We start from the raw sequence: 27,754 nt of genomic DNA on the forward strand, positions 1-27,754 counted from the left end.
AACCTATCAAAATAGTTAATTCAAACAAAAAAAATTATATTAAATGATAATAATCTGAATTTATTTTCAGTATTTTGTAGCATATAAGGTGTTACTTTCCACATGTCCTACCAAATTTAGGTCTATTTTGAAAAATTAATAAAAATTTTATTACAAGAACATTTTCTGTATTATTTTCTTAAATTTTTATAGACCGCTTTGTATTTAATATTAAGTTGTAAAATCTAATATCGTCTTTAAGAATCGTGCGTTGTATGTGGTCGTACTATTTGGTTTTTGCTAAAAATCCTTAGGGGTAGTTCATTTGTTTTTTGTTCGATGACTATTTTTTAAAATTTTTTTAGGATCCAAATGTGGAACCTGCTTCTTCGCCTGCTTCAAAAGACCGCCGCATATCTAGATTCCAAGTCAGTGTAGTAACTGAACCGGATAAAGCTAACGATTTAGAGGACATAGAGATACAAGATAGAGACGATAGTACGGTTTCCGTAGATTCAGAAACTAGAAGAGAAGCCGATTTCACTACAGTTATTAATACCACTTTTGATTCCTTAAAAACTACTTTAGTTAAAGCCTGGCCTACTGGAGGGGGTGAGTAAACTACCGGAAAACATTTTCATTAGTTTATTTCAAGTACTATGGGACGTTAAATAAAAATAAATTCTCAATTTTTTACACTAAAATATTTTTCATATGATTTTCGTTTCAGTAAAACTCAATTTGAAATTATAAAATGTCGTTTTTCAAAATCAGGTTTCAGTCGCCACCATTTGGTAAAATATTCCTCAATCAGATTTGATTGATTCCAATTTTATACTATGAAGATTGTCCCAGAAGTTTCCTACAAAAAAACACTAAATAATGCTTGTTTTGAGCCTTTTTACCATTTTGAAGATTTTCTTTACCTTTGGGAGAGTTCAATTCATTTGGTCGACTATTACAATGCTAGTCTCTGTAGCGTTTAGGACCTGTTACCATTTAGAGGATTTTCTTCACCATTTAGAATACTTGAGTTCATTTGGTTGACCATTAAGATTTTTATCTTGGTAGTACCCCTTCCTTTTGATCACTTTGAAGATTTTCTTTACCATTTAGAAAACTTCAGCTCATTTGCCTGACCATTTCAATGCTTGTCTTGGCAGCACTTAAGTCCTGTTATCAATTTGAGGATTTTCTTCACCATTTGGAAGACTTCAGTTCATTTGGTCGACCATTAGGATTTTTATCTTGGTAGTACCTCAATCTTTTGACTACTTTGAAGATTTTCTTTACCATTTAGCAGACTCCAGCTAATTTAGTCGACCAGTAGGATGCTTGTCTTTGTAGCATTTGAGCATTCTTACCAATTTGAAGATTTTCTCTACCATTAGGGAAAGTTTACTTTATTTGGTCCACAGTAACGATGCTTCTTTTTGTAGTATTTGGTCCTGTTAACATTCTGCGACTTTTCTTGAACATTTGAAATACTTCAGTTCATTTGGTCGACAATTACGATTTTTGTCTTGGCACCATTTGGACCTGTTACTTCTTTAAGACTGTTTTTCATCATTTGGAAGACATCAGCCAGACAATGCTTGTCTTGGCAGCATTTAGGTCTTATTACCACTATGAGGATTTTTTTCACTATTTGTGACCACTGCCATGGTCGTCTTGGTAACCCAGTTCTGAATCAGAATCGACTTGAGTGGAATTTAACTCACTTTTAAATTGGTAGAGATGATATCTGTCGATTAAAAGTATCGTATCACATTATGGTAACAAATTTATTCATTAGTGCAAATTCACTATTAATGGTTATCGAACAAATACTAAACAACATGGTGTCTTCAAATTTAAAACTGGTACTTTCTAATACTGTAATATTCTTAAAAAAACTACCCTTTGGTGAGTCTGGGTACTTATGGGACCACCTAGGTATCAAGAAAATTTAATTTTTGATGTTGTATCAAATTAAGTAAATAACTATTTTTATATTTCAGCTGAAGAAGTAAATTCAGAAGAAGAAGTACAAATTTCGAATATAAAAGTAAGTGCGTAAGTTGCTTATGTCGATTAACTAATAATCTGTGTGACCCTTCTTAATGTTGTTATGATTTTTGTGACTCACATTTTCTATATCTCGAAGGCTGGCTAGGTTAGAACAGGCTATTTATTTAAAAAAAAATTGTAGGAATGTTTTTCTTTAAAAGAGATGGAGATTTTATTTGTGAAACCTATGCAATATTTGAATAATATATCTGAAGGTACTGCCATTTAGATGGAGAAAAAAAAAGAAAAATATGGAAACGAAAAAGGACCACCGATGAGGATTTGATAAGAAAATAACAAAATTGGAAAACTAGTAGAAATAAACTTTCCATTTATCGAACCAAATAAAAGAAATTTGAAATTTATGGAACCGTTGATGATATTCAAACACCAACATTCACAAGTTCCATTTATCATAACTTATTGGTATATGAACCAACTTACCATGGAAGGTTGGAAAGACTAATAGTGGAATTATAGTGGTAGTATACTACATGTTCAGGAAGAACATATAGAACTATATAAAAGGGAAAGAAAATCAAAGTAAAAATGGAAGTTCTACCAATTTAACATATAAAAGAAGATGATTGTACGATTGGAAAACTTGACCGGTTTAAAATCATACACTGTGTAGATTAGTTTCCTGCATTGTATCGAACAGTTTTTTTATTGGAAATTGATCTTATATTTTAAAATGGAGTCTTTTAGTTCCCTATTTGAGACACTACACATGTATAGGGTGTACCAAGTTGACATGTATATCAGAATCTATTGGTAACTGAAAATTTGTATATGTCAATTGTCTGTAGGCCCAAATTTGTTCTTTAATGGAAAACCCTGTTTTAAATTGTTTTTTTTATAATCTACGATGATTTTCGAAAGAACTTTCGGTAATTTTTTTTAATTTTGACAGATGCAGTATTTTACAAAAAAGTTAATATTTTAGAAAGTTTGAATCAAAATTATCAGAAGTTAGCAGAAAATTTCTAAAAAATTAGAAAATTTTCAAAAAATAATTCTATTTATTGAAATTTATCACGTAGTTGATGAATTTTATCATATTCCACACTTTATGACAACTATCGACTTCAAGGAAGCATTCAATATTGTCAAAAAACATTGGGAATTGGTTTTTTAAATAACAGCAGATGAAAATTTACGTTCAAGAACCCATTGAAATAAAAATAGGTCTAAGACACACTTGGAAATGGAGATGCAGAGTTGAAATGATTTTCAGTAACTCCCAGCAGTTATCAGTAGGGACTATTATTGTCTATAAAAATAACATCAAAAGAAAAAAAAAAGGAGGAAACGAATGTTTTAGTAAAAATGGACATAATATCATAAAAAAAGGACCGAAAAATTCACTAGAGCTCCTGAAAATAAAATGAAAGAAAATTACAATTGGGATGAGGATATATTCCAAAGGAACATCCCACATAGTAGATAGATATAGATAAATACACTACTGCCCAAAAGTAATAAGGTAGAATCAAATGAAGTTCATCTCTTATTGGTTCAAATGATATTCTGCGCTTAAAAAATTTCCCCACCATTTACACTAAGGCCTTGAATCAATATCCTGTGGAAATGTGAGATACTAGGTATAAAAGAATCCTTAAAAATGGTCAAATAACTTTCCTCTGTCTATAACTGTTATATTACCTGCACCAAAGGGTTGTTCAGATGCAGGATTTTACTGTACACCCAGATCATCTTCTGATTATATACTGATTTTTCCATATCGGTGTCAAAAATCTTTAATTTTTCGGATTTCGATTTCATTTTTGTACAAAAGGCTTTTCTCTTATTTGTTATTCATCATAATGATAAATAATACACTGTGTCTTTTGTGTCCCCTTTTCTTGCTGCAATACTGGGCAAACCAATGTTTACAGCTGATCTGTTAATCCCATTCCTTTTAGAAAGTCCAGAATGTGGGATAGCTGCCAGAGATTCTTCTCCTCACCCTCAGGTGTCTTGGTAACAAAATCTGCACATTATTTGCTAAGTCTAGCATCTTTAGGTGTCCATTGAGGCGACAGTTCCCCAATAGGAATCCTGTTGTTATCCATCTAGGTATTTTATGCTGGTATTTTATTATCCTTAAAATGAGCTTCTTGGTTTGTATGAATCTGCTTATAACTTTTGGACGATAGTGTATATATTTTAAATAAGAGATTGTTTCTAACAAAAAAAAATGTATATTATCAAATGGTGCATAGGTTTGGAGCAATTTAATGTATAATTTGATTACCTCACAAATTTTTTTAGGGGAGGGGTCAATAAGAAATGAAAAATTAAATAATTATTGTGAATTACAAATAAATGGTATCTTAAATTAGAAAATTTTTAGATACACAATAATATAATATTGATAATAACTTTCAACTTCCATGGTCTTGTATGTATGCTTCATGGGGTGAAGACTGAGATCTCTCCTCCACCTCGTTTCCGAGGACTCCCTCTGGAACCAGTAGTGTATAGCGAATCCTTTAATAAATATTAGAAAATTCATTGGCTTTAGTTTTTCTTGGTGGTGCATTAGAAGTGGGTGCAGATTTTTTTGAAAAGTCTCATTCGGGTTTAACTAACTAGGGGTAAAGAGGATTTTTATTTTGTTGGTGGTGCATTGGGGTACATTAAAAGTCAATGTTACCGCCATACCATTTTGGAAAAATTGCTATTGGTGAGGGTTAACTTTACATCCAATAATATAACCATGAAGAGGGAAAATTTTTGTCGAAAATTGTCTAGGAGTGTAGGAAGTTTCCGCTGGAATTTATTTTATTGGAAAATATAACTTCCTATGGAAATGGATAATGTTAGTTCTGTTGGTGGTACAAAAATTTGTATTAATGGATGCAATTATTGGTATTTTTTTGAAAAATGTCGCTAAAGGAAAAAGGGAATTTTATTTCACAAAATAATGTTGATCTAACTAGATGGATTTTGGTGGATTGAAAATGGATACCGCTCACATATTCTTTCGAAAATAGCCTTTAGTTTTGTTAAAAATTATCATTTTGGAGAGTGCTAGAGGGAAGAAGACGTTTGATACTGTTGGGAGTACATAAATGTGAATTATTAATGGGAGGGTTAATTCTACTTCAAATAATGGGGCATGATTTTTTTTATTTGTTAGTGGTGTATAGGATTGCATCATAAATAGACGATGCTACCTCATTTTCCTAGAAAATTATCAATGGGGAAGTGAAATCTACTTCAAATAATGAGGTTTCAACTGACTAGGGGTATGTTTTTTTTGTTTTGGTAGCGAAACATAGGATTGTATCAGAAACATATGATGCTACCTCATTTTTGTGGAAAATTATCAATGGGGTAGTAAATTCTACTTCAAATAATGAGGTTAAGCTGACTAGGGGCATGATTTTTTTTGTTTTGGTAGTGAAAAAAGGATTGTATTAGAAATGGACGATGCTGCCTCACTTTTTTCGAAAATTATCAATGGGGGAGTGAAATCTGTTTCAAATAACGAAGTTAAAACTGACTAGGGGCATGATATTTTTTGTTGAATCATTCATTTCGAAAATTATCAATGGGGAGTAAATTCTACTTCAAATAATGAGGTTTCAACCTACCAGGGGCCTGAAACATAGGATTGCATCCAAATTTATGAGGCTGCCTCACTTTTTTCGAAAATTATCAATGGGGGAGTGAAATCTACTTCAAATAGCGAAGTTAAAATTGACTAGGGGCATGATATTTTTTGTTGAATCATTCATTTCGAAAATTATCAATGGGGAGTAAATTCTACTTCAAATAATGAGGTTTCAACCTACCAGGGGCCTGAAACATAGGATTGCATCCAAATTTATGAGGCTGCCTCACTTTTTTCGAAAATTATCAATGGGGGAGTGAAATCTACTTCAAATAGCGAAGTTAAAATTGACTAGGGGCATGATATTTTTTGTTGAATCATTCATTTCGAAAATTATCAATGGGGAAGTAAATTCTACTTCAAATAATGAGATTTCAACTGATTAGGCGCATGATTTTTTTGTTTTAGTAGTAAGACATAGGATTGCATCCGAAATGGACGATGCAGTCTTACTTTTTTCGAAAATCATCCATGAAGGGGTAAATTTTATTTCAAATAATGAGGTTATGCTGACTAGGGGAATGTTTTTATTGTTTTGCAAGTGATACATAGTATTGTATCGGAAATAGATGAAGCTACCTCATTTTATTAGAAAATTATCAATGAGGTTTCAATTGACTAGAGCCATGATTTTTATTGTTTTATTGGTACTGCTGTACTTTTTTTCAAAATTTGTTCTGTTGGGGCGGTACTTCTACTTTTAATAATAATGTATAACTAAATAGAAGAAGTTTTGGTTTTTGTTAGCATAGGAACGTGTTGAAAGTGAACATTGCTATTCGCAATGGATGAGGCAACAATTCGTATTCCTTTCAATCCTATTAATTTAGGGAAAGGGTGAAAAGGATTTTTTAATTCATAATAATGTGACATAACAAGATTTTGAAAGTGTAAAGTTTAATTTTGTTAAGCATTTATCTGTGGGGTGCAAAATATCATTTATGTAACATATTATTCCATAATTACGAAATTCAGGAAGGAAATTGAAATAAAATTGATCAAAACTAGATTTTTCTTTTTTACGATACCTATTGGGAAAAAAATCCTCCATCTCTTCCTTGGAATATCGGATTAATTTAGTGGGGTATACTATATGCATTATTCGTTTTTCCTGAGTAGTTTTTTTTCTAGTGTTTTTTTTTATTTTTGTATTTGTAGCAGCATGAAGTTGGTAACAACAACGACATTAAGCACCCCCGTAACATTGGCACCACTCATCACAGTCACCACCTTAATAATAAACTGCATTTGCATAATCTAACATACCCGAAAGATAATTCCATATTGCACGGTGTCGGAAATTTCAAAAGGTCATTATCCTATATCGATCTGAAAAAAGAAATCGAAAATTTAATGCCCATCAAAGAAAAATCCGAACCGGTAGACGTTAACCCGAGAAGACTCACTACCGGTCGTAAACATTCGAAATCTTTCAGGCATTTCCCAAAGATAATCGTCCATCCAGCTGAGGATACCAATTTAACTAGTAGTCTACCGAATATCCACACAATGGCTACCAATAAAACGACCGGTTTCGTTATTAACAACGTTTTCGATCACAACGCTTCTTGTCCCGATCTAACCGACGAAAGATATTTCAACGAAGAAGACGTTTCCGTTTGCGGCGATAGAGGATTCAGAAATTTCGGCGAATCTCTTCGTAAATACGATAAACAAGCCGTTGTGGAAGCTAGAAATTTCCACGTCAAGCAACCCGATAAACGGAAACGTACGAAGAAAAACGAAACGCCCAGCGATTTACTGAAACGTTCTTGGATCGAAAAACATTCGAATTCGATGCCGAAATTACACCGAAGGACTAATCTGGATACTAATTTGGAAACTTATCACACTTACCACGGCGGTATGGATATCAGTAATAATTTTCCGTCGTTAAAACGGCGAGAAAATACCGATTCTCGTTCTACGCCGATTCGAGATTATTGTACGTGTTTTCATGGTAGTTTGAATAGATTCGACGTCGAATATCGATGTAACGAAAACAGTTTATCGACTAGAAGTATGAATTCTTTACCTAGCGTCGATACTCAACGTTACCCTCAATTATATACCGACGTCGTAACTAAATGTTGTTGCGGTGGTGTAAACTGTAAACAAGTGGTGCCAATATATGAATATTTGGAAACGTATTTGCCTAAAACGGTAAGATATTAAAATGAGGCGGGTCGTAATCATTTTTGTGAAACGTAGTAGTAAAAAAAAGGTTATCATTCTGTATCGACGTATGTTTTAAGTGATTTTGGTGTAGAGTGAGTTTTGAGTATGGTACGCCTTATACATTCTATTTTACACATTTTTGTTATCATTTAAATCACACACACACACACACACACATATATATATATATATATATATATATATATATATATATATATAAGCTTTTGCTTATGTAATCGTTGATTACATTTTACTCACCAGATTTACCACTACGTGATTTTTGGTGCCGGAAATAAAAAATGTGCTAAAAGAGAAACGTTTTGACATTCATAATTTAGAAAAGGTGACAGAATAGCGAATGAAAACCGTTATAAAAATAATTTTGTCACCTTTTCACATCGTTGTACACTTCTCGAAACGTACAGACAGTTCCTGAACAACCCAAAACGCTCGTGACATCTAAATGTTAATTTTTAATTGTCATAGCATATAACTGTTATGATATTGCCCCCTTCGAACTATCGAATTTTGTTTTTTACTCAATAACTCGATAAATATATCAAAAGCGTGCTTGTATTCTTACATATCGTGCGACAGACTCGCCAAGGTGGAACAAAAGAGAAAGAATTGGAAAAGAAGAAGAAGAAGACACTCATGGGAAACTATAACCGCATGCTGAACGTATCAATCTAGGCAAGAACAACCTACGAATACTGACAAAGAATCCTGTTGGAGTAATATCGTTTCAATGGATACCTAAAGATGCTAAATTGAACAGATAATCTCTATCCACATACTCCCGAGGAAGAGAAGAAGACGAATATCTCTGGCAGGTACTAACCATCCCACGTTCTGTACTTTCTGAAAGGAGTGGGATTAACAGATCAGCTGTAAATATTGGGTTATCCCGTATCTCAGCAAGAAAATGGGATATAATAGATCTTTTGGATTGCAGTGTATATAACACCCCCAGTATGATGAATAACAAATTAGAAAAAAACTTTTTGTAGAAAAATAAAAAAATAAATGAAATCGAAAACCTCCAGAGCACTACGCCTGGGAGTGTATAAATTAGAAGACGAAGATCTCTGGCATCTACAGCCAACCCGCATTTTGAACGTTTTAAGAGGACTGTAATTCCCCAGTATCGTAGCAAGAAAGGGGTCACACAATAGATTCTTCGGATCGAACTGTACATGACATCTTAATCATATAATACGTGCTGTTGTGCTTATAATATTCTATTCATACTATTCTTGTGCTTATCATATTATTTTTGTACTTATAATATTATTATTTTGTCCATAATATTATCATCGTGCTTATTATTATCATTGTATTTATTAATTTACTGAGATTTTTATGAAAACCGAATTAGGTCGAAACGTCAATATCTTTGCTTTGTTCTAATCTAATTTTGAACCAGAAGTGACCTAAACTCAAAACAATTTAATAACAAAATTATAATTTTTGTGCTTAATATGTGAATAATATGATTATTGCAATCATAATATTCTTATTGTGCTTATCATATTATTTTTGTGCTTATTATATGATTGTGCTTAATTATGGTATTTGTCATGTTATTATTGTACTTATATTATTTTACTCATAATATAATTATTGAGCATATAATTTCATTATTATCGTGCTTATAACAATATTATTACAGTATAATATTATTTTATTAATAATTTAATTCTTTCACTTATTATTTTACTCTGTACTTATCATATTATTATTGTACTTATCATATTACTTTTTGCATATAATTCTATTGATTTGGTGCTTATAATTTTGTTATTGTTCTCATAATATTAGGATTCGTTTGTTATTATTGTACTTAAAATATTATTTATGGCGCCTATAGTTTTATTATTTTCGCGCTTATCATTTTATTTTTGTGTTTTGTGCTTATAATATTATTTTTGTTGTTTCTATTATATTATTCTGTGTATAATATTATCATTGGAATTGAATTCCGATTGAGCCTGGCGCCAACTAGTTCTGCCATTGTACCCCGTCGTTATGAAGGACCACACATAGTTGGAGTGTGGTAAACCTACTTTGTGTACTGAATGAACACCACGAAGAAGAAAAACAATATGTGGCATCTTGGCATTTGGATATTGAGCTTCTTGCTTCGTTTGAAGCAAAGCAAAGTGGTATCTCATTCTGTAACTCCACTTTCTATCCACATTCCAAGGATACTTTCATGTTCTCTCCACTGTCTTAATGATTCCTTAGATCCTGTTCTTGGTGCCCTATCTGATAAAATAATCCACGTTTCTGGCGATTCTCGATTGTTTTTGTGTTCGATATAGAATCGCCAATAGAAATTTTGAACTCGAACTAAACTTTATAAACGAAAATGTGTTGAAATAATGGTTGTTACCGAAATAGCGCGTTCCATATTTACGACTCACTCTGTTTTTTGATAATTGGGTACCATCTAATTGTTGGAATGATTTCCTTTATTTAACACGACTGGATGTAATTCCAAAATTTTTTAATCGATAATTATGAGGGTAGAACTTAGAGAATTGTTGAAATTTTAGAAATACATCTTCCGTTATCGAAAATATTTTAGCTATGACTATTAATAAAGGGCTGAAGATCATTAATAGATGTAGAGTAGTTCTAGTGGTAGAATTATTAATAATTAGTTATATTGGACATCGCGAACTAGGACATCAGGCCAATTATAAAAAAAAAAGATATTCTAGATACATGTTTTCATTAAATTGAATCCTCCTCAACACAATACTCTAAATCCATCTTTTATTTCGTCCACATACCGAATTTTAATTTTCTCAAACTTTCGCTATCAGCTATTATTTTCCATGGATCTTATCTACAGGGTGTTTAAACATTAAGCTTTTAACTCAATCCCTTGTTGAGTTACAGCGTGTCATATTTGGGAATTTAAAAAATTGTTTGACATACTTGAATGATTGTGTAGGTCTGTAATTTTTTAAATGGAAAAATTATCCGAAAATTTATTTGTGAGCGTATGTCATCATTCAGGTTTATGAAAATATTCACTAGAAGCTAAATCAGGAAAATAGATTGAATGAAGAAGTAATCTACAACCTAATTCGTAGATTGTTGGAATGTAAGAGTTTTTTTTTGGCTCTCAATGGCATTCTTCGGTGTGAATTTACCTTAATGTGAATCTTTGTTCATTAGTTTCCGATATATTTGGTTATGAAATAAGTAGGACAACGACAAACACTAGGTAGAGACCCCGACTGGAGGGTGCAGTCGTTGACATAACCTCATATTGCATCTCGAAGACCTAAGAGGTGTTTTACTGTATATAGCGTTGAGTACCCGGTGTACAGCTACCCTTAATTCATCAAAAGGGGTAGTTGAATAACTTTATTCTCTTAATCTCTTCTTCTTGTCGATCAAATCTCCGCTAGATATTTTTGGAAATGCAATGCACCCAAATGCCTGTAAGCTTGAAATATTATAAACTGCATCTAAACGAGTAAGTAGAAGTTATTAAAATATGTTTAATAGTGCCTTTTGTCCAATTTTCAGATGTCTCGATAGTTAGATTTAGCTTATACTAATCTAGTTAGTCTCCTAACAGCTAGACGTTGCTTGGCGTTTGACTTGATAATGTAGTTACTAATATACTTTTTTTCCAAAATATATGATGCACTATTTAAATATTAGAAAAGTAACATATTACTAATTATATAAACATTTTCCTTTTAGATTACGTTATTTATTCTTAAAAATATGTTTCTCATCATATGTATAATGTTAGAAATTTTAATATTTTCATCAACACACTGTATATTTTTAGTTACAGATTACGGATCAACTCTTTTTATTGCTAAAAATGAACAACTACTTCTTCTTTTTCATTAACACGTGTAGGACGAGGGTTTTTCATAGAGATATTACAGATAGAGTAGGCATGCTATAGACGCCCATACAAGTGGGAGCGTCTGGCCGATAGAAAGAGAGAGAGAATAATTTATGTATTGTTGTGTCTGTCTAATGGCGCATGCGCGTGTACGCACTTTACCGTTGCCCGTTGAATCAGAGACACGCGTGCGCAGTACGCAACAAAAGAAAGAGATAGAAATACATAAATGATTCTCTTTCTCTTTTCATTCGCGAGACGCTCTCACTTGTAGGCATGCCTACTCTATGGTAATATCTCTATGGGGTTTCTGTACACTATTTTGTGCCTTTTTTCTTCTCAGTTTATTTTTTTTGCTGCTGTTTAACAAATAACAAAATTTATCCCAAAAAAAATTGTTTTGTAGTTTCCAAATAACCATCGTGACAATTTTAATGAATAGTGGAAGTACTTTCTTCTTAAAATACTTCTTTTTCTTCCCATTTGTCACTAAAGTCTATCTTCAAATCAATAAACTATTTTTTAACATCTTTTTGATTCTTAGTACCTTGATGGTTTTTCATTCATCCTTCTTCGAATTCTTCATACAACTAGATATGTTTTTCTACACTTATTTCTGTTTTTTTTTCTATTTTTTTTAATCTTTCGTAGTCAAAAGTATTTTTTATCACATCTCGTATATAGCGTTAAAATTTTTCTCGGGGTATTTTCAGTCATGTTTTTCTACAATTATATCTGTTTTATTTTATTTTTCTATTAATCTTTTTGTAATTTCTGTAAACCCCAATTTCTTTTGGATTGCCACTCGTATAAAAATCTAAAAGTGTACATAGGTAGAAGATCACATGTTAACAACTAATAAAAATTTAAAATTTTGTTTATAAAGTATCCTAACAAAAAAAAATTGTATACATTATTTATTTTAAATATTTCTATTTGCTTAGGAGGAAACATTCGAGGAAATGCTGAATCGACAAAAGGCTGAACTTAATGCTTTAATGGAAGCTCACAGAAAGCAACAGTTAGAATATATGGGTAAATATAAAAGGCAGAAAGACGGAGAAAATAGATGAGTTTTATTTTCTTTTGTTTTTGTTACAGAGTTTCATCGAAATTTAACTGAAGGTACTTATATTTTTTCGTTTTACTTTTTTTATTTATTCGTCTTAGTCAATAATCAGAAAACGAGGTTATGTACATTGTTCGATAGGTTAAGTAATTCTTCTTTCATACTTCTCTTTTGTAAATATTAGTTATACAGTTATCGAATATTCTAGAAAATCCTATTGAGCATAAAAACGTCAAAATTGAAGTAAAACATTTTATAAATAAAAAATTTTTTGTCAAATTTTAAGAGAACGTTACAAGGGTTTTACATAAAGTAACGTGTCACTCTGCCTCCAGTAATCACATCATTTTTTTTATATTAAAATTTTATCTCTCAAGTTTTGATGTGCAAAAGTTTTTCTTGGTAAAACCTCTGGAAAGTCTGTCCAAAAACAGTGCATCTAGTTTAAAAATGACCGATATAACGTTCACTATGAAATAAAAGTGTACGACCGACAAATTTGATTATAAAGTTGATAAAAAGATTCGTGAGTCCATTCAAATGAAAAGTTTTCTCTTGTCCTCTTTATAGTCCGGATCTTGCACTCAGTGATTTTTACAATAATAAATATTTGTTTAGCAATACAACGCTTTGACGACGACTAGGAACTGCAGGTTCACGTCACTGTCCACATCTATGATAAGTGCTTCAATCTGTACTTCCTTTCCTATTATCTCAACAACCCTTGAAGAGTTTTTCTTTGATAAAGATCCATGAGGCTTCAATTATAAATTTTGACCGTCGCTGTCCACATCTATTATAAGTGCTTCAATCTGTTCTTCGTTTCTTCCTTTACGAGGGCTGTTGAGAAGCTTCTATGAAAAACTATGAGGCTTCAATTATAAATATTGACTGTCACTGTCCACATCTATGATAATTGCTTCAGTCTATACTTCTATGAGGGCTGTTGAGAAGCTTCTTTGAAGAACCATGAGGCTTCAATTATAAATATCAACTGTTCAGTTTAAATATCTAATAAATGTAGTAATTGTTTAAATATTTTCTTATTCGGTTATTTTTTTTACAGACAGTAAGAACCATTGAAGAGGATCAATTGATTAAAGTGAGAATGTAAGGCTGTATAATAAATAATTATTATTGTTTATATTGTATTATATTTCAAAAATTAGATATTAATAATTACGATTGATGATAATTTATTTTTAATATCTCCTTTTATCTCTGGTTTCGTTTTATTTACTTTAGAACGTGAAATCAGTAATCTTATGGGAGATGATTAATTTTTTTGTTGATCTTTTTTTCTATTATTCCTGAGATTATTCCTACATTATATTCATGTATAATTTCGTCTTGGAATCAATATAATATTGTTATCATTTTATTGACGTACTAATTTTATTTCTACCTATATTTCGCTTCCCGAAATATATATATATATATATATATATATATATATATATATATATATATATATATATATATATTATGAAGATACAAGGAGGAAAATAAAAACTAGCAGGTAATTAACTTATTTATTATGGACATTGAACTATCAATTAGTTTTACGTTTTTTCCCTTTACTATTAAAATTCTCACCGACCCCATTTTCTAACAAGTTTTCTAAACATTTCCTCTTCTTTTTAGATTTCTTATCAACTACCACTACACTTTCTTGTGTCCTTTCCTCACTACTTTCATCATCGTTACCACCTGTTACCATATTTTCTTCATTAGCCGAGGCAAAATCTAAATTTTTAAAACCTTCTGACAAACTCTCCAACCGTAAAGCTTTAGCATCTTTCTTTAACTTGAGTTTCTCTTTATTCATCTTCTGTTTATTCTTTTTCTTTTCTTTCACATCTTTAGGTTTTCCTTCGACTGATTGTCTAACACTACTGACGGTTGGATTCATTTTAACTATATTAGAAATTTTTAAACGATCACAAAGTTTATTGAAAGCAGTTTTTGCATCTTTCGCCAAGGAAACTGTGCTCCTGTATTCCCTAATCGTTTCAGCTATTCGCTCCCAATCGATATTCTCGATATTCAATACACAAGTTTTTAAAACTGACAGTAATTTAAACATTGAACAGATAAATTTTTCCGATGGTTTCTTATCACAAAACGATTTAAATAAAGATATAACGTTATTTGAAAAAGCAGCATGGCTCTCATTTAAACTTTCTCTAATCGATTCTGTATTAACACTCAAATATCGTTGATTTGTATAGAATAATAGAGCCAATTCAGTTGCTTGAACTTTTTTAAACATCTTAACGTTTTCATCGAATATGTATTTCAATATAAGAGGCATCAAAGTTATATTTCCCGACCAAGATATTTTTACGAGGTTTTTAAAAACCAGATAGGGCGTTATGCACTCCCTTTTATTAAAATAAGTATCGAATTCATTACTTATCAATTCATTTATAGAATTCTTCAATCGTTTTCTCACTTTCTTTGGGGTTGATTCACTATTCGCTAACAAATCCGAACATTTTATAACAAATATACAACAATCGGATATTTGTTCTCTCATATCTTGAACGATCCAAGTATTCTTCGTTCCTTTTTCTAATAAACTTTTAAGTAAATCACCCAGTACTGTCTCGTTTACAAGATCAGTATCACTGAATTTCTTCAAACTCGATAATTTTTTTATGGAAGTTTTCAATCTGTTTAATAAAGGACTTTGATGTTCATCTCTAACACAAAACTCTACGGTTTTCAAAAGAGGTAACATAATTTCCAACGATAACATCATAGATGGAGTCGAATCCAAATATTTATCGATTAGATCCAAAACTCTTATTCTAAAATGAGTCAAACTTCGTTGTTCTTCATTTTGTTTATTGCTTTTACCATGATTAGGTCGGAATTGCTTGAAAGCTCCCGCTAAAGCCTTATCTAATTTTTCTCCTTCAGTTTCACTCATTTCATCAATATCAATACTTTCCTCATCAGATTTATAACCGTTGGAATTTAAAACTTGATGTAGTGCCATTCGTAATTTATCGTGGGTACTCTGGTCTTCAACATCATCCTCAGAATCATCATCATCATCATCGTCATCAACATCATCGTCTTCCTTTTCTGATTCTTCATCTGAACTATCAGAATCTTCTTCATCGCTAACAGCGTTCCCTTTGGATAGCGGATTCTCATTTTCTGGGTCCAGAACTGAAACTAACTGTTGAATAGTGGATGGGGTCATGTACTCACATAAATATGGAAATACAAGGTTAATTATGTTCCTCAGTAAATGAGAATTTTGCGATAAAAAGTTTAAAAATAAATCCGTTACTACTTCTATCCACATCATTTCTTCGTTATCATCTACTTCAGTCGATTGATCTTCAGACAATACACTATCGTTTCGATTTTTTCTAGTTTTTTCGTAACATACAAACAATTCATTCAAAGCATCCGAAGCTAATTTAGGGTCATTAAAAAGTAGTAGCGCCAAATGAAGGAAGAGAGTTAAAAAAACCGATTTCAATCCTCTCTTTTTCCTCTTTTTTTCAATTTTCTTGATGATGGCTACAGTTTTCTCCCAAATCGCAAATTCTTCTGAGGTAATTGGTGTCCTTAAAATACTCTCCAGATTTTCTGGGGACAATTTGGAATTTAAATGAAGTACGATGTGCGATAAAATGTTATGCAACTCTTCCAGTTTGGATAATTTAAGATCTAATGCTCCAAAAAACGCCGCTTTTAACGAAGCTGAAATAAAAAAAATATATTGAAAAACAAAAGATTTTTGTAGAGTTTCTAAGAACATACCTGATAATTCAGTACCGATTTGAATATTGTTTTCTTTCAACAATCCTAATTCCATTATGAATATGAGTTGCTGGATTTTCCATTCATTTTCTTCTTTCATGTTTTTATGATTCAATAATTTAATTAATAAATGGGCAGCATACAATTTATCATTATTTAACCAGTAATCTCCGTGCCCATATTGGCTGTCCACTATTTCACTACCATCTATTACACCTGAGAATGAAATGAGATCACTTGGATTTCTTACAAAACCATTGGAGTGCTAGATACAGTCAAATAATTTATTATATCCACATACAACGATTGGAACAGACACAATTTAAACACGGAGCAGAAGGTCAACCAAGAAAGAGGTGGAAATGACAATCTAGAGCCAGGATAAGGAAAGATATCAAAGAAGGAACAAGCGGTAGACCTATTATGGAAAAAAAAAGTTGCTACTAACATGCAAATTCTAGTTTATATTCGAATGAATACATCTGTAAGTCATTTAAAGAACCTATAACCTCCTTAATTCCAATCTATCAGTGCAAATTTCCACATATTGATTACATTAAGTTTTATTTTTCTACTATATTCCCACTTTTTGATCCTAGTTTGGTTATAAGAAAATCAAAAAATCAGAAAGACCTAACCAATCAACCTATTAATACGATTTGCCCCAATATATATATATATATATATATATATATATATATATATATATATATATATATATATATATATATCCTAATCATCCACCATTTTGTTCTGATTTGATCTAATGTACTTATTGAATAGATGATCAACAGGAAATTAGCTCCAAATGATTTCAAAGCTGGTAGAACTGAATGAGCCATTAAATAGATCAGATTTACTCTCAATTGACTGGTATAAAAGACTGAGTTTTAAAAAATTAATTCACCAAGCTCTTATTCCAAGTAGAAAAAAATGTGTCTGAAAAATAAATCAGATACTGGTATGAAGAAGTTAAACATCAAGCTGAAGAAAAAAAGAAAATGTTGACCAAAATCATGAGGATTAATTTGCAGAAAAAAAGATGAAAATATTCAACAGTAAAAGGGAAAATGAAAAAAGTGAGGTTAGAAGAAAGAAAATGAAGAATGAAACAGGGGTAAGATTAAAAATAAGAAATACAAAAATATATTAAAATAGAATAGAAAGCATAATGAAGAGTCTGAGACTTCAGATGAAGAGTGGTAGTAGTTTAAGAATGGGCAGACAAATTTTTGTGTAGGAAATTATATTGTTGCATTATTTTTGGAAGATAAAAGAAGATTTTCAAAGAAGTTGAAGTTATGTACATAAAATCAGTTAAAAGCAGAAACATTTTATATTTGTCGAGAAAGATATTTCGTTTATCAATAAAAAAATCGATATCGGGAATGTTACCAACCCCTGAAATTCACCGAAAAGGTAAAAATATGAATTTTCTAGACTATTTTAGAACTTTCACATTGCTATTGGCAAAATATATCAACAAAAATCACTTCGTTTGATTAAATTTTGGGTATTTGAATTGAATGTTTTTCATATTTCATGATGTTTAATTTAAATCAATTATTTATTTCAATAAACTGTTAATAATTATTGCTTGTTAGGTAGCTTATCATCCTGTATGTATTTTTAATTTGTAAAAAAAAATAATATTTCCATGTATCCGATGTCGATAAATACTTCTCTATAAAAATTTGAAGTCAATAATAAGGTTTTTGTGGTGAAATTGGAATCAAAAAATAATTTAAAAAACGAAATAATATATATAGTGAAATCAAATAAAATACTTTTTTTAATGACTATAAAATTATTAATAATTAATTGCTTCGAAATAAATTGAAGACAATGTAAGACAAATCTTCACCCATATCAATATTCCAATTTTTCAAATATTGAATAAAGGAGAAAAAAATGTCTCCAAACAGGAAATGACTCAAAAAATACACAACTAACTGAGAAAATGATACTAAAAAGAACAATTAAAATTCAGTTTGGTAAAATGATTAAATCCAATATTTAAGCCCCACAAAAAAACAAATTATTCCACTCTGTACATTGTTCAGATGTTATTACTTACCTTTATAAACTTCTCCCAGTTTTTTGACTCCCTCTGTATCCAAACTCCAAGTAATACTTTGAATTATTTTAGAATGCGTTATTTTTTCGAAGATAAAAGTTCCTGGAGAGAACAACAACTTTTTTAAGATGACAATTTTAATAGTCGATGTAACTGTTTCCATCTTTATTTTTTCTGACAATGTTCCAAAGAATTTGGTGATTCTACTTTTGAAATCTACATCTTGATCTTTGCCTTTCAAACTTTTAAAATGATTCAACACTTGATGAATGAAATTCTTTGTTAATATAAGTGGAATTAAAGAAACGTCTTCAAGTTTTTCCAAAAATATGGTAAACATTTTAACGGCAACCAAGAATTTATTCCTGCTAGGAATCTCTAGGTATCTATCGATTTCTTCTAAATATCTTGGTAGAATATCCGAAGTTACTAATTTCGTACTAATAACATCATAAACTGGATGTTGTAAAGCTGCAAGTTTCTGAATTATCTGTAAAAAGTGTAGATGTTAATTTTATTCATTAATTACTATATACCGACATAAAAACCTAGCTTACCATTAAAATCTTACATAACTTAGGAACATTTTCTTCCGAAAAGAAAGATGGATATTTTATATCAAATTTTAACTTCTTCGGTAGGTTGGGATACTTTGTTTGTATATTGAAAATCAAGTACAGTGAATCCAAATTGTGCTCTTCCACTGGCTTGGAAATTTCATCTTTAAGTAATGGACATAGGTGGTAAAATTCTTGTTCATCCACCTATAAATTATATTAATCTAGAGTAAAAGCACCAATGGTAGACACTTTGTATTTAAGTTGACTAAATGCATATGTTGGTTTGGTTGAAAGATACCTCACAACAGTAAAGGAAAAAAGTAAATATGGTTTTAGTCTTTGCTGTCTTGTAATAAACCCTATTCCATGCCCAGCGATTTTAAGCATCCCACCCAATAGTAGACACTATTGGTTACAGGTGTTCTAGCCATAGCAGAATGCAAAAAGGCATCCCAATTAAATTTGAAATTTCTAAACATAGGAAATGTTGGTAAAATGGGCAAAAGAAATGTTTAGATTACGATTTCCTATACCAAGAATACTGTGAAAAAAAATGTTGAAGATTTGCACCTAGATACACCTTTGAAAAGAGGTAGACCTGGAAAGAAATGGTATTGAACTGCCACAAAATTTGATCAGCTCAAAATCCTTCTCTACTAAACCCCAGTTGTCCTAACTCCAAAAGGAGTAATATACCTGGAGATAAATTCGAAATAACAAGAATGATACCTACAAACTCTTTTGGAAATAGTGAGATGGTACTGCTAATGATTCTTTTTAAATATGAAAGAATACTAAAAGGTGTAGTCCCCTGTCAATACCCCCATCAGGCCAGTGAAGGTTTCACAAATATGTAAGCATCATTCAGAAAATGATGGACAAATCTTTGAGATTCTTCCATTGCCAGCAATGATAAGAGCAGGAGACAAATATAAATTTGAAGTAGACAGTTGAATAAAATCAAGTTTACTTAGACCCAAAAACAGTTTTTTATGTGTAGTAAATAAGAAACAATGATCAAACCCTGACCTTCTTTTATAACCTTCTTAATATTTTATTAGCAAGGAATTTACTCAATCCTCTCCGATATACCCAGTACACGTTTTAGGAAAAACCAACATACTTACATGAGCCTAGCGACTCCTGACCCAGAAATTCCAAGTTACCTTTATTTAACATTTTTAATATCCTAATATGAAGCATATCGATATATCTGGTACAAGTTTTAGGAAAAACCAAAACACTTAAATGAACCTAGGCGAGACGTTTTAAATTCAAGATAAGTTCACTCTTTTCTTAGAACAGAGCAGTGTACAGAACTCAAACGCCCAGATATCAGTAGATCTATAGTGTTCCTAGAAATTCGGCACGGGCGACTTTGTTTAAATTTTCGTTTTATATATAATTTTGTGCATATTGTTTTATATAGTAACTTTAAGTAGTTACTGAACTTTGATTATTTTGCCACCTCTTTGCAATCCTCGATCTTAAAACTATCGCTCATACAGCTAAATATGTGTTATACGAGTTTTTCAAACTTAATAATACAAATTACTCAGGTTAAAATGCCATAAATAAGTTTGTTATTAAAAAATACCCTTTTTCTTCTAATAGTGTCTAGCATTGGTGCTTTTACAATACCTTTGATTAAAAGTATAACTCAACCTACCTTGTTGAATGCATTTATTAAAAATTCGAATCCTAATAATCCTTGATAATCGCGTTCCTTGCAAGCATTTAAAATACATTCGATAATTCTGATTCTTTCTTTATCGGCTTTAAACCAAAGATTTGATCTGATTATTGCTCCACATGCAAGAATTTGACCGGTTAAAATATCTGCATTTTCCTGTTAAAACATTGATAACAATATTTTGAATAGTTTTAGAAATAAAAGAGCTTACTGATTTTGAATTACTTCCCGACGTGTGGAGATGTTTATGAATTAGTTCAAAAATTTGATCAACTGAAATATTAGGTTTTAAATTTAAAACTGCGACTAAAATAGTGTAAAATCCTGCCCTAGAGTTACTAGAAGAAGAACCCAAGCCTCTTACTATTCTAGATAAGGCATGATTTAATTCACCTTCCTAAAATGAAAACAATTAAGCATGGTCTTAAGTATAATCATAACCTTACCTTTTCTCCAGTATCACTTAAATGTTTTACTATATTGAAACTACCTTTTAAACGAATTTTTTCTTGTGGGCTTGTTATTAATTCGAACTGATCTAATGCGTTTCTTTTTAAATTCTTAACTTTCTCTTCACCATTCATTTTTTCCATTTTTGACCCTTATAGTTAAAAATTGAAAATAAGGAAAAATTGTTATTATCTGTTGGCGAAACTGGCTGTTAAATTTTATTTGTCAATATAACAGTGTGACCAACAAATAGTAGAGGCTATTTCGATTATTTCGTAATAGTTATGATGCACTAAATAATCGAATTTCACTCATTACATGATTGATAACAAAACGTTATCGCTTTTAAAACTTAAATATTTAGTAATATTTTCTGCAGCTAAATTGTTCTACGGATATATATTTATCATAACGTATATTAAGTAATTCAATATTGATAATATAACCGTTCAAACATATTTATTGAAAGTTGTCAAATTTCATAACATTTATTATCATCACATTTTGTTTCCCATTATAGTGGCAATTCTTGATTGACATATTAATTCGTAAAATTATATTACTGCATAAAAAAGTCCATATCATTTATCTTGGCCGATATATTTTCGAAAATTTATAGTGTTTTAAAATGGCATGAATCTGTTGGCTGCCTTTTTGTGTTCAAGTACGCATTGCGCACGTCTAATTAGATGAAACATGGCCGGCCGTAGCGGTTATGACGAAAGAGACAACAGGTAAAAATTAAAATTATCACTAAACTAGTGGACAATTATTATGTGATTAAAAGTGAGGTTGAAGAAAAATATCCACCGATTGCTGAAAGTTTTAAAAAGTGGAAGAATAGTGTTTTTAGTGATTGTTAGTGGGAAGCGGCAATGCTGATCGTGATGCACATGCTAAATTTTTTCTTTACAAAAATAAAAAAAATCATGTTTCAGCAAATATTCTAATGTTTGCCTCTCGTTAGCCATTGCGCTCATATTGTAAAAAATGTATAATTTTTCTAATGTTACTAGTGAACCTCGTTTTTTGTTTACTAGCGACTATCAAACTACTTTGTGTCAAAGAGAATTCAAAGCTGAGGATAATTAAATATTATCATTTTCAGTAATAAATAACATCAACATAATCAAATCACATTACTTTATTTATCGATAAGCTAAATTTTTATGCAATGGAAACTTTTGAATTTAAAATACTGTGTTTGTTTATTATCAACAAATTATGAAAATCATTTACAAATATCCACACCTAAATGCCATGAGGTTGAAATATATTAGAAAATGCATAGGTTAATGAAAACAAATATTTATTTTGAATCATATTATTTATCATGATCAATTTAAATATCTATGTTTAGGATAGAAATGAATATCGAAATTTCCCTCTTTGAATTCATGCACTTTATTTCAATTCTGATTATTATATGTTGCATTAGAGAAAGTTAAAACTGAACATCTGAAGAATCAAACTCAATTACTGTGAATACACACAGCAATATTAAAAAAAATCAGTATGTGAAGTGTGAATAAAGATCAATTGGGAAATTATGACGTTGAGATAGCATACATTGTCTTATCCATTTTTCCCTATTCGTTCTTGTAATAAATGTAAAACATTTTTATCTTTTATTAAATAAATTTTTTATAATAAATCGTCTTGATAGAAAATCAGTTATAACAGGTAAAAATTGACATTATTTTAAACTAATTGTGATCTATAATCAAGACGAATTATGAAAAACATATACAAAGGTCTAAGAAATAGGAGTGGACCCAGAGATCTGTGTTTGAAGAGAGGGACAGTTAAGATTCAAAAAAGTCAATTGTTTCATATTTACTAGTTTTTGCAATTGACATCTTATAGTACCTAAGTTAACAAAAAGTTCTAATTCTTCAATTTCTGTAACTTCTCATTTTGAACTTTCTTATTTATGATTCAGTTCAGGATTCCTGTTGTGATAGTAATTTTTCCATTTGTAAGCAAATCTAATCAACTCAATTCGAACTACAATTATATTCAAATACGTGCTTGCCTCTATTAACCCAAATCAGCTTGCACTTGGACATATTTACATCCTGCCCATACAAGCCATAACGGCTGCAAAGGTGTGCTCTAGGCTAGTGCTAGAGTGCAAGTCCTACAAAATCTGGTTAGTGATGGTTGCAAGATCCACTTTGTTTGGGTGTCCGGTCACTCGGGCAACAAACCAATGACGAGGCAGACCCACTTACCAGACTGGGATTGACGAACTCACCAATGGGCCCAGAATCCATCCTTGGTGTAGCTAAAAGTGTTGTTATTGCATCTACTTTTTAATATACTAATATTAGTTTAAACTGAAGTTGTTTCTTCGATTTTTATTTATTTTTTTCGTATTGGGATGATTTAATTGGGGGAGGCGATCACGCCCCATCCCTGGATCCGACCCTGTTAAGAAGTTGAAAGAAATAATTTGTTCTCCATAAATGTTACTTCAATCACTTTTGTTCTAGTATGAGGAATTTTTTTTATTCAATTATACATTATTCCAGAGATTTTGGTGGCGGAAGCCGAAGAGGCGGTGGTGGTACTGGAGGTGGTAAAAAGCCTCTTCCCACTGAACCACCATTTACTGCTTACATAGGTAACCTTCCAGCTGGAGTGATCCAAGGCGATATAAATCTTGTTTTTAACAATTTAAATGTCAAGAATGTGAGACTCGTGAAAGATAAAGAAACTGACAGGTTTAAAGGATTCGGTTATGTGGAATTTGAAACTTTGGCAGATTTGGAACAAGCCATTGCAATGAACGGGGCTGTAGAAGTAGATGGCAATCTAGTTAAAATTGATGTTGCTGATGGTATGTGTTTTTACTTGATTGTTTATAATAAATTTCATTCTCTTAAATATAAAATCATTGTATTTCTTATTACTATTGTTAGTCAAGTAGATACTTATTTTGATTTTTTAGTTATTAAACAACGGTTCACTGTTAAATATGGTGGATATTTTATAATCTATTCAATTTTAGGTAAAAGAAATGATAGAGGAGGAGGCTTTGATAAAGGTGGTAGAGGAGGTAGAGGAAGAGGCGGAGGAGGAGGATTTAGAGGAGGTGATAGATATGGTAATGACGAATTTGATGGACGGCCTCTTTCTAGAGGAAATTTCAATGATAGAGATAGAGGTGGTCATCGAGGAAATTATGGTAACTTTGCAGGTGAGCAATTTTTAAGTTACAATCAGTTTTTTCAAGGAAATAATAATAATTCTTCAATCCAGTGGTTGCTGTAGTATATTTTCTATAATTTTATTTTTATCGTTTTGTTTCCTATCTCATTCTTTTGTTGGATTCTACCTTAGTGTATGGAAGTGATCTTGTGGACTTGGATCTCCGAGTTGGAAGCACTGGCTGAACGAGGGTTGGGAGTCGAGGCAACCTTATAATCTGGGGCCGTTAAGCCCTGAACTCTCTCGGCAGTCTTAACTTTCCTTTTTTTTCTCTGCACCACTGTTACTGCGGCGTTTGAGCTGGGTTTTGTCAAAAGCAATGGTCAGAGATAGGATCCATGGTCTCTGTTTGCTCAGAGGCCTCAGAGGGAAGAAAAGGATTTGTCATTGTTCACGACGCCTGGTTAAGACTTAAGTACCTTTAATCTTTTGGTTTGATTGCTGCTGCTTTAGATTAAGCTCATGAAAATGAGCCCCTCATCAACGTCAAGGTCCAACGGCTCCTTGAGGAGAGTTATGCAGCCAATCATGTGTAATTTTAATTCCAAAAGCTTGTTAATGTTAATAAAGCAACAGTAACTTCAATATTAGTGAAAGGAAACACAAGACCCATTACACTGTGGTAAAATGAGGAAGAAATTCAGTTAATGAGTTCTATACTAGATTTTTATGGAGTTGATTGATGATTTTCCATTGAAAGTTTTGTAATTTTTTTCCAAAATTGATTTTTCTGTTTAGGTGACGATGGACATAGAGGTGAGTGGTCTTCTCAAAATAGAGGTAGAGGTGGTGGCGGTCCCCCTAGCAGTGGTGGTCCTCCTAGTGGTGGAACGGGTAGTACTGGTGGATTCGGTGGAAATAGGTCGCGACCAGATAGGAAAAGTTTTTCAGAAGAGCTTCCTAATCCTGCCCCAGGTAAGTCAATAAGTTTTCGTTTGTAGTAAACCAAACATTTCTACTAATTATTATTTCAGTACGTTTTAATGGAAAATTTATTTTAGATACATCGGGTAGACAGAGATTAAAATTGCTACCAAGAACAGTAAAAGCACCAATAAATTCAACGGCAGATACGGAACGAAGTGTATCTATATTCGGTGCAGGTAAACCGAGAGAAGAAAAAGTCTCTACGGATAGCAAAGATGATTAATTTTGTGTGTGTCTCTTGTTTTCTTTTTATTAAGTTATTGTGAGAATAATTTTACATTCATGCAGAATGTAATCCTAATAAAAGTATGCGAGGGAATTTTTAAAAAAGAACTTCTGTTCTACCATTATTTTTTTTGTTTCAATTAGGTCTTTAATAAATGCCGATTTATCTGTTTAATATCTTGGAGAGAAAGTTTTAGTTATCGCTTTTCATGAGAACGTTCTAATAGCTGCATTTTACTGTTTTCTTTTTTTTTCATAAAGCAGGAGTTCCTTGTATTTAAAAAAAATCTATATATGTTAATATATATTTTTTTCTTCTATAGGCGAGACTCTCCCAAAACATACTAGTTATTAATTAAGAGCGTTATATCGCAATCACTTTAAAATTAAGAACACAAGTGTGATACATCGAATTTTTTTATTTAATTAAATGTTGTTTGTTGAGAAAGTGTTATTCTTTTTGGGGCATTTTATTATTTTAAATATAATTTTTGCTTTTAGTAAAGTTGAAACCTTATTGATTTTTTTGGAAACTATTTCTAGCTTCCCGTTTAATCAAATTGTATTATATGAACAAATATGTTTTTTATTAAACATTGTTCTTTTGTCAAATTTCTTACCTTTTTATCCCTTAGCTTTTCAAATTTTCTACTGTAGCTCTTATTCTACTTCGAATTATTTACTTCACTACTACTCCAGGAGTTCCTATATTATCCTGTAAGGGCTTCTTCAATCTTTCAATCGAGAGAGGATCTTCTCCATATTGTTTTTTGGCATATATATTTTCTTGCCTTTTTGGTTTAGTCTATCCTGCAATGGATGATTACTTCCACTTTTTCTATTGTACTCTCTTGAACTGGATCAATTCAAAGGACTATTTTAAGTACTCACCCTTCAAGGGCTGTTCCTTATGACAGCTTTTGTTTTTTCATATTCCATATTGCTCCAGGATTTCCTCTACTGTCCCGTAGGGTGTAGGGGTTTTATTCATAGAGATACAATCTTCTTATGTTATATTTAGTTTTTATTCTTCTGGGGTTTCTTCTCTCTTGAATTAGTTGATTATTTCTGCCCTTTCTATCGTATTCTCTGGGATTGGTTCAATTAGAACTTCCACTATGATGAAGACTTTTGGAAATCCTCTTTTTATTCTGGCAGCTTTTGTTTTACTCCTCAATAGTTTCTCCTCTTTACCATTGTATTATAACTTCTTTTATAACTAACATATTTCTCCAAGAGTTCCTCTATTGTCCTGTAAGGGTCTTCTTAATCTTTTGCTGAAATATATTTCCTGGATAATTCTTTAAGTTCACGTCTCTTCTTTTGACCATTTATCCAAAATGCAAAGACTTATCCCATATTGTTCTGGAAGATCCGGTATGGGCTTTAACTCTTTGAGAAAGAGAGAGAGACTCTTCTCCTTGTTTCCTTCGTTTCAGTATTTCAAAACCCTTTCTCTTGTCAACTATGGATTACAATAGAAGATCGTATCGTTTCTTTCATAATACCTGATTTAAATCAATTCGGAGGACTTGATATAGATTTTACTTGAATATATGGAGCATTTTTTAATTATCTTCAATAAATTAAAGCTCGATGAGGATTATTTCGGAATACTTTGTTGTATCTAACTAAATTGACACTATAATCCACTGTGGATAGAAACCTAGTTATTTCAAAATAATTCCCAATAGCGTAAAAAGTTTCTATCCACATTTTTTTAATATTTCTAATAATAAAGTGTCAGTTTTAATTATACCATTGTATGGTCACTATTAATAATATTTGCTTCTGGTATGTTTTGGTGAAGCTTCCAGTTAAAAGTTTATTCTAAAAAAATTGTGTATTTTGGTTAAAAGATGGCATTGTAAAAAGTCCGGATACAGCTTCTGTATCTTTTTTGTATATTATTAAATTTTTACAATGCTACAGACGTCGTTTACACATATTGTGCGAACTACTGTCATGTATAATATATTTAAAACAAATAAACATTGTCAAGTTCGTGCTTACCTTTTATTTGCATAGACACACAGATGATACCTGTAC

At 31.3% G+C, this 27,754-nt stretch overlaps 3 protein-coding genes across 3 annotated transcripts in view; 2 read left to right on the forward strand and 1 right to left on the reverse strand.

Moving 5' to 3' along the window:
• The window catches only part of LOC130451795 (uncharacterized), a 60,065-nt gene extending 45,907 nt beyond the window's left edge, over window positions 1-14,158 (forward strand). Inside the window, exons 25-30 of the mRNA XM_056791047.1 lie at window positions 345-591; window positions 1,980-2,026; window positions 6,809-7,813; window positions 12,653-12,743; window positions 12,810-12,833; window positions 13,844-14,158. Of these exons, the coding sequence (XP_056647025.1) occupies window positions 345-591; window positions 1,980-2,026; window positions 6,809-7,813; window positions 12,653-12,743; window positions 12,810-12,833; window positions 13,844-13,860 (1,431 nt within the window). The 3' untranslated portion in view covers window positions 13,861-14,158. The remainder of the gene's footprint in view (window positions 1-344; window positions 592-1,979; window positions 2,027-6,808; window positions 7,814-12,652; window positions 12,744-12,809; window positions 12,834-13,843) is intronic.
• A 136-nt stretch (window positions 14,159-14,294) lies between these two features.
• On the reverse strand, window positions 14,295-21,572 carry LOC130451425 (myb-binding protein 1A). Its single transcript, XM_056790436.1, has 7 exons — window positions 21,337-21,572; window positions 21,102-21,287; window positions 20,867-21,046; window positions 19,195-19,401; window positions 18,638-19,127; window positions 16,561-16,776; window positions 14,295-16,500 (listed from the first exon to the last, which is right to left on the reverse strand). The coding sequence occupies exons 1-7, from the start codon at window positions 21,481-21,483 to the stop codon at window positions 14,330-14,332; spliced, it is 3,597 nt and encodes a 1,198-aa protein (XP_056646414.1). The 5' UTR covers window positions 21,484-21,572; the 3' UTR covers window positions 14,295-14,329.
• A 97-nt stretch (window positions 21,573-21,669) lies between these two features.
• On the forward strand, window positions 21,670-27,711 carry LOC130449315 (eukaryotic translation initiation factor 4H-like). The gene is made up of 5 exons (XM_056787057.1): window positions 21,670-22,074; window positions 23,875-24,182; window positions 24,354-24,542; window positions 25,292-25,468; window positions 25,555-27,711. Exons 1-5 carry the CDS (start codon window positions 22,037-22,039, stop codon window positions 25,701-25,703), a joined length of 861 nt encoding a protein of 286 aa, XP_056643035.1. The 5' UTR covers window positions 21,670-22,036; the 3' UTR covers window positions 25,704-27,711.
• The last annotated feature ends 43 nt before the right edge of the window (window positions 27,712-27,754 follow it).

The sequence above is a fragment of the Diorhabda sublineata genome, chromosome 1 (assembly GCF_026230105.1).
Source record: "Diorhabda sublineata isolate icDioSubl1.1 chromosome 1, icDioSubl1.1, whole genome shotgun sequence".
NCBI classification, from domain to species: domain Eukaryota; kingdom Metazoa; phylum Arthropoda; class Insecta; order Coleoptera; family Chrysomelidae; genus Diorhabda; species Diorhabda sublineata.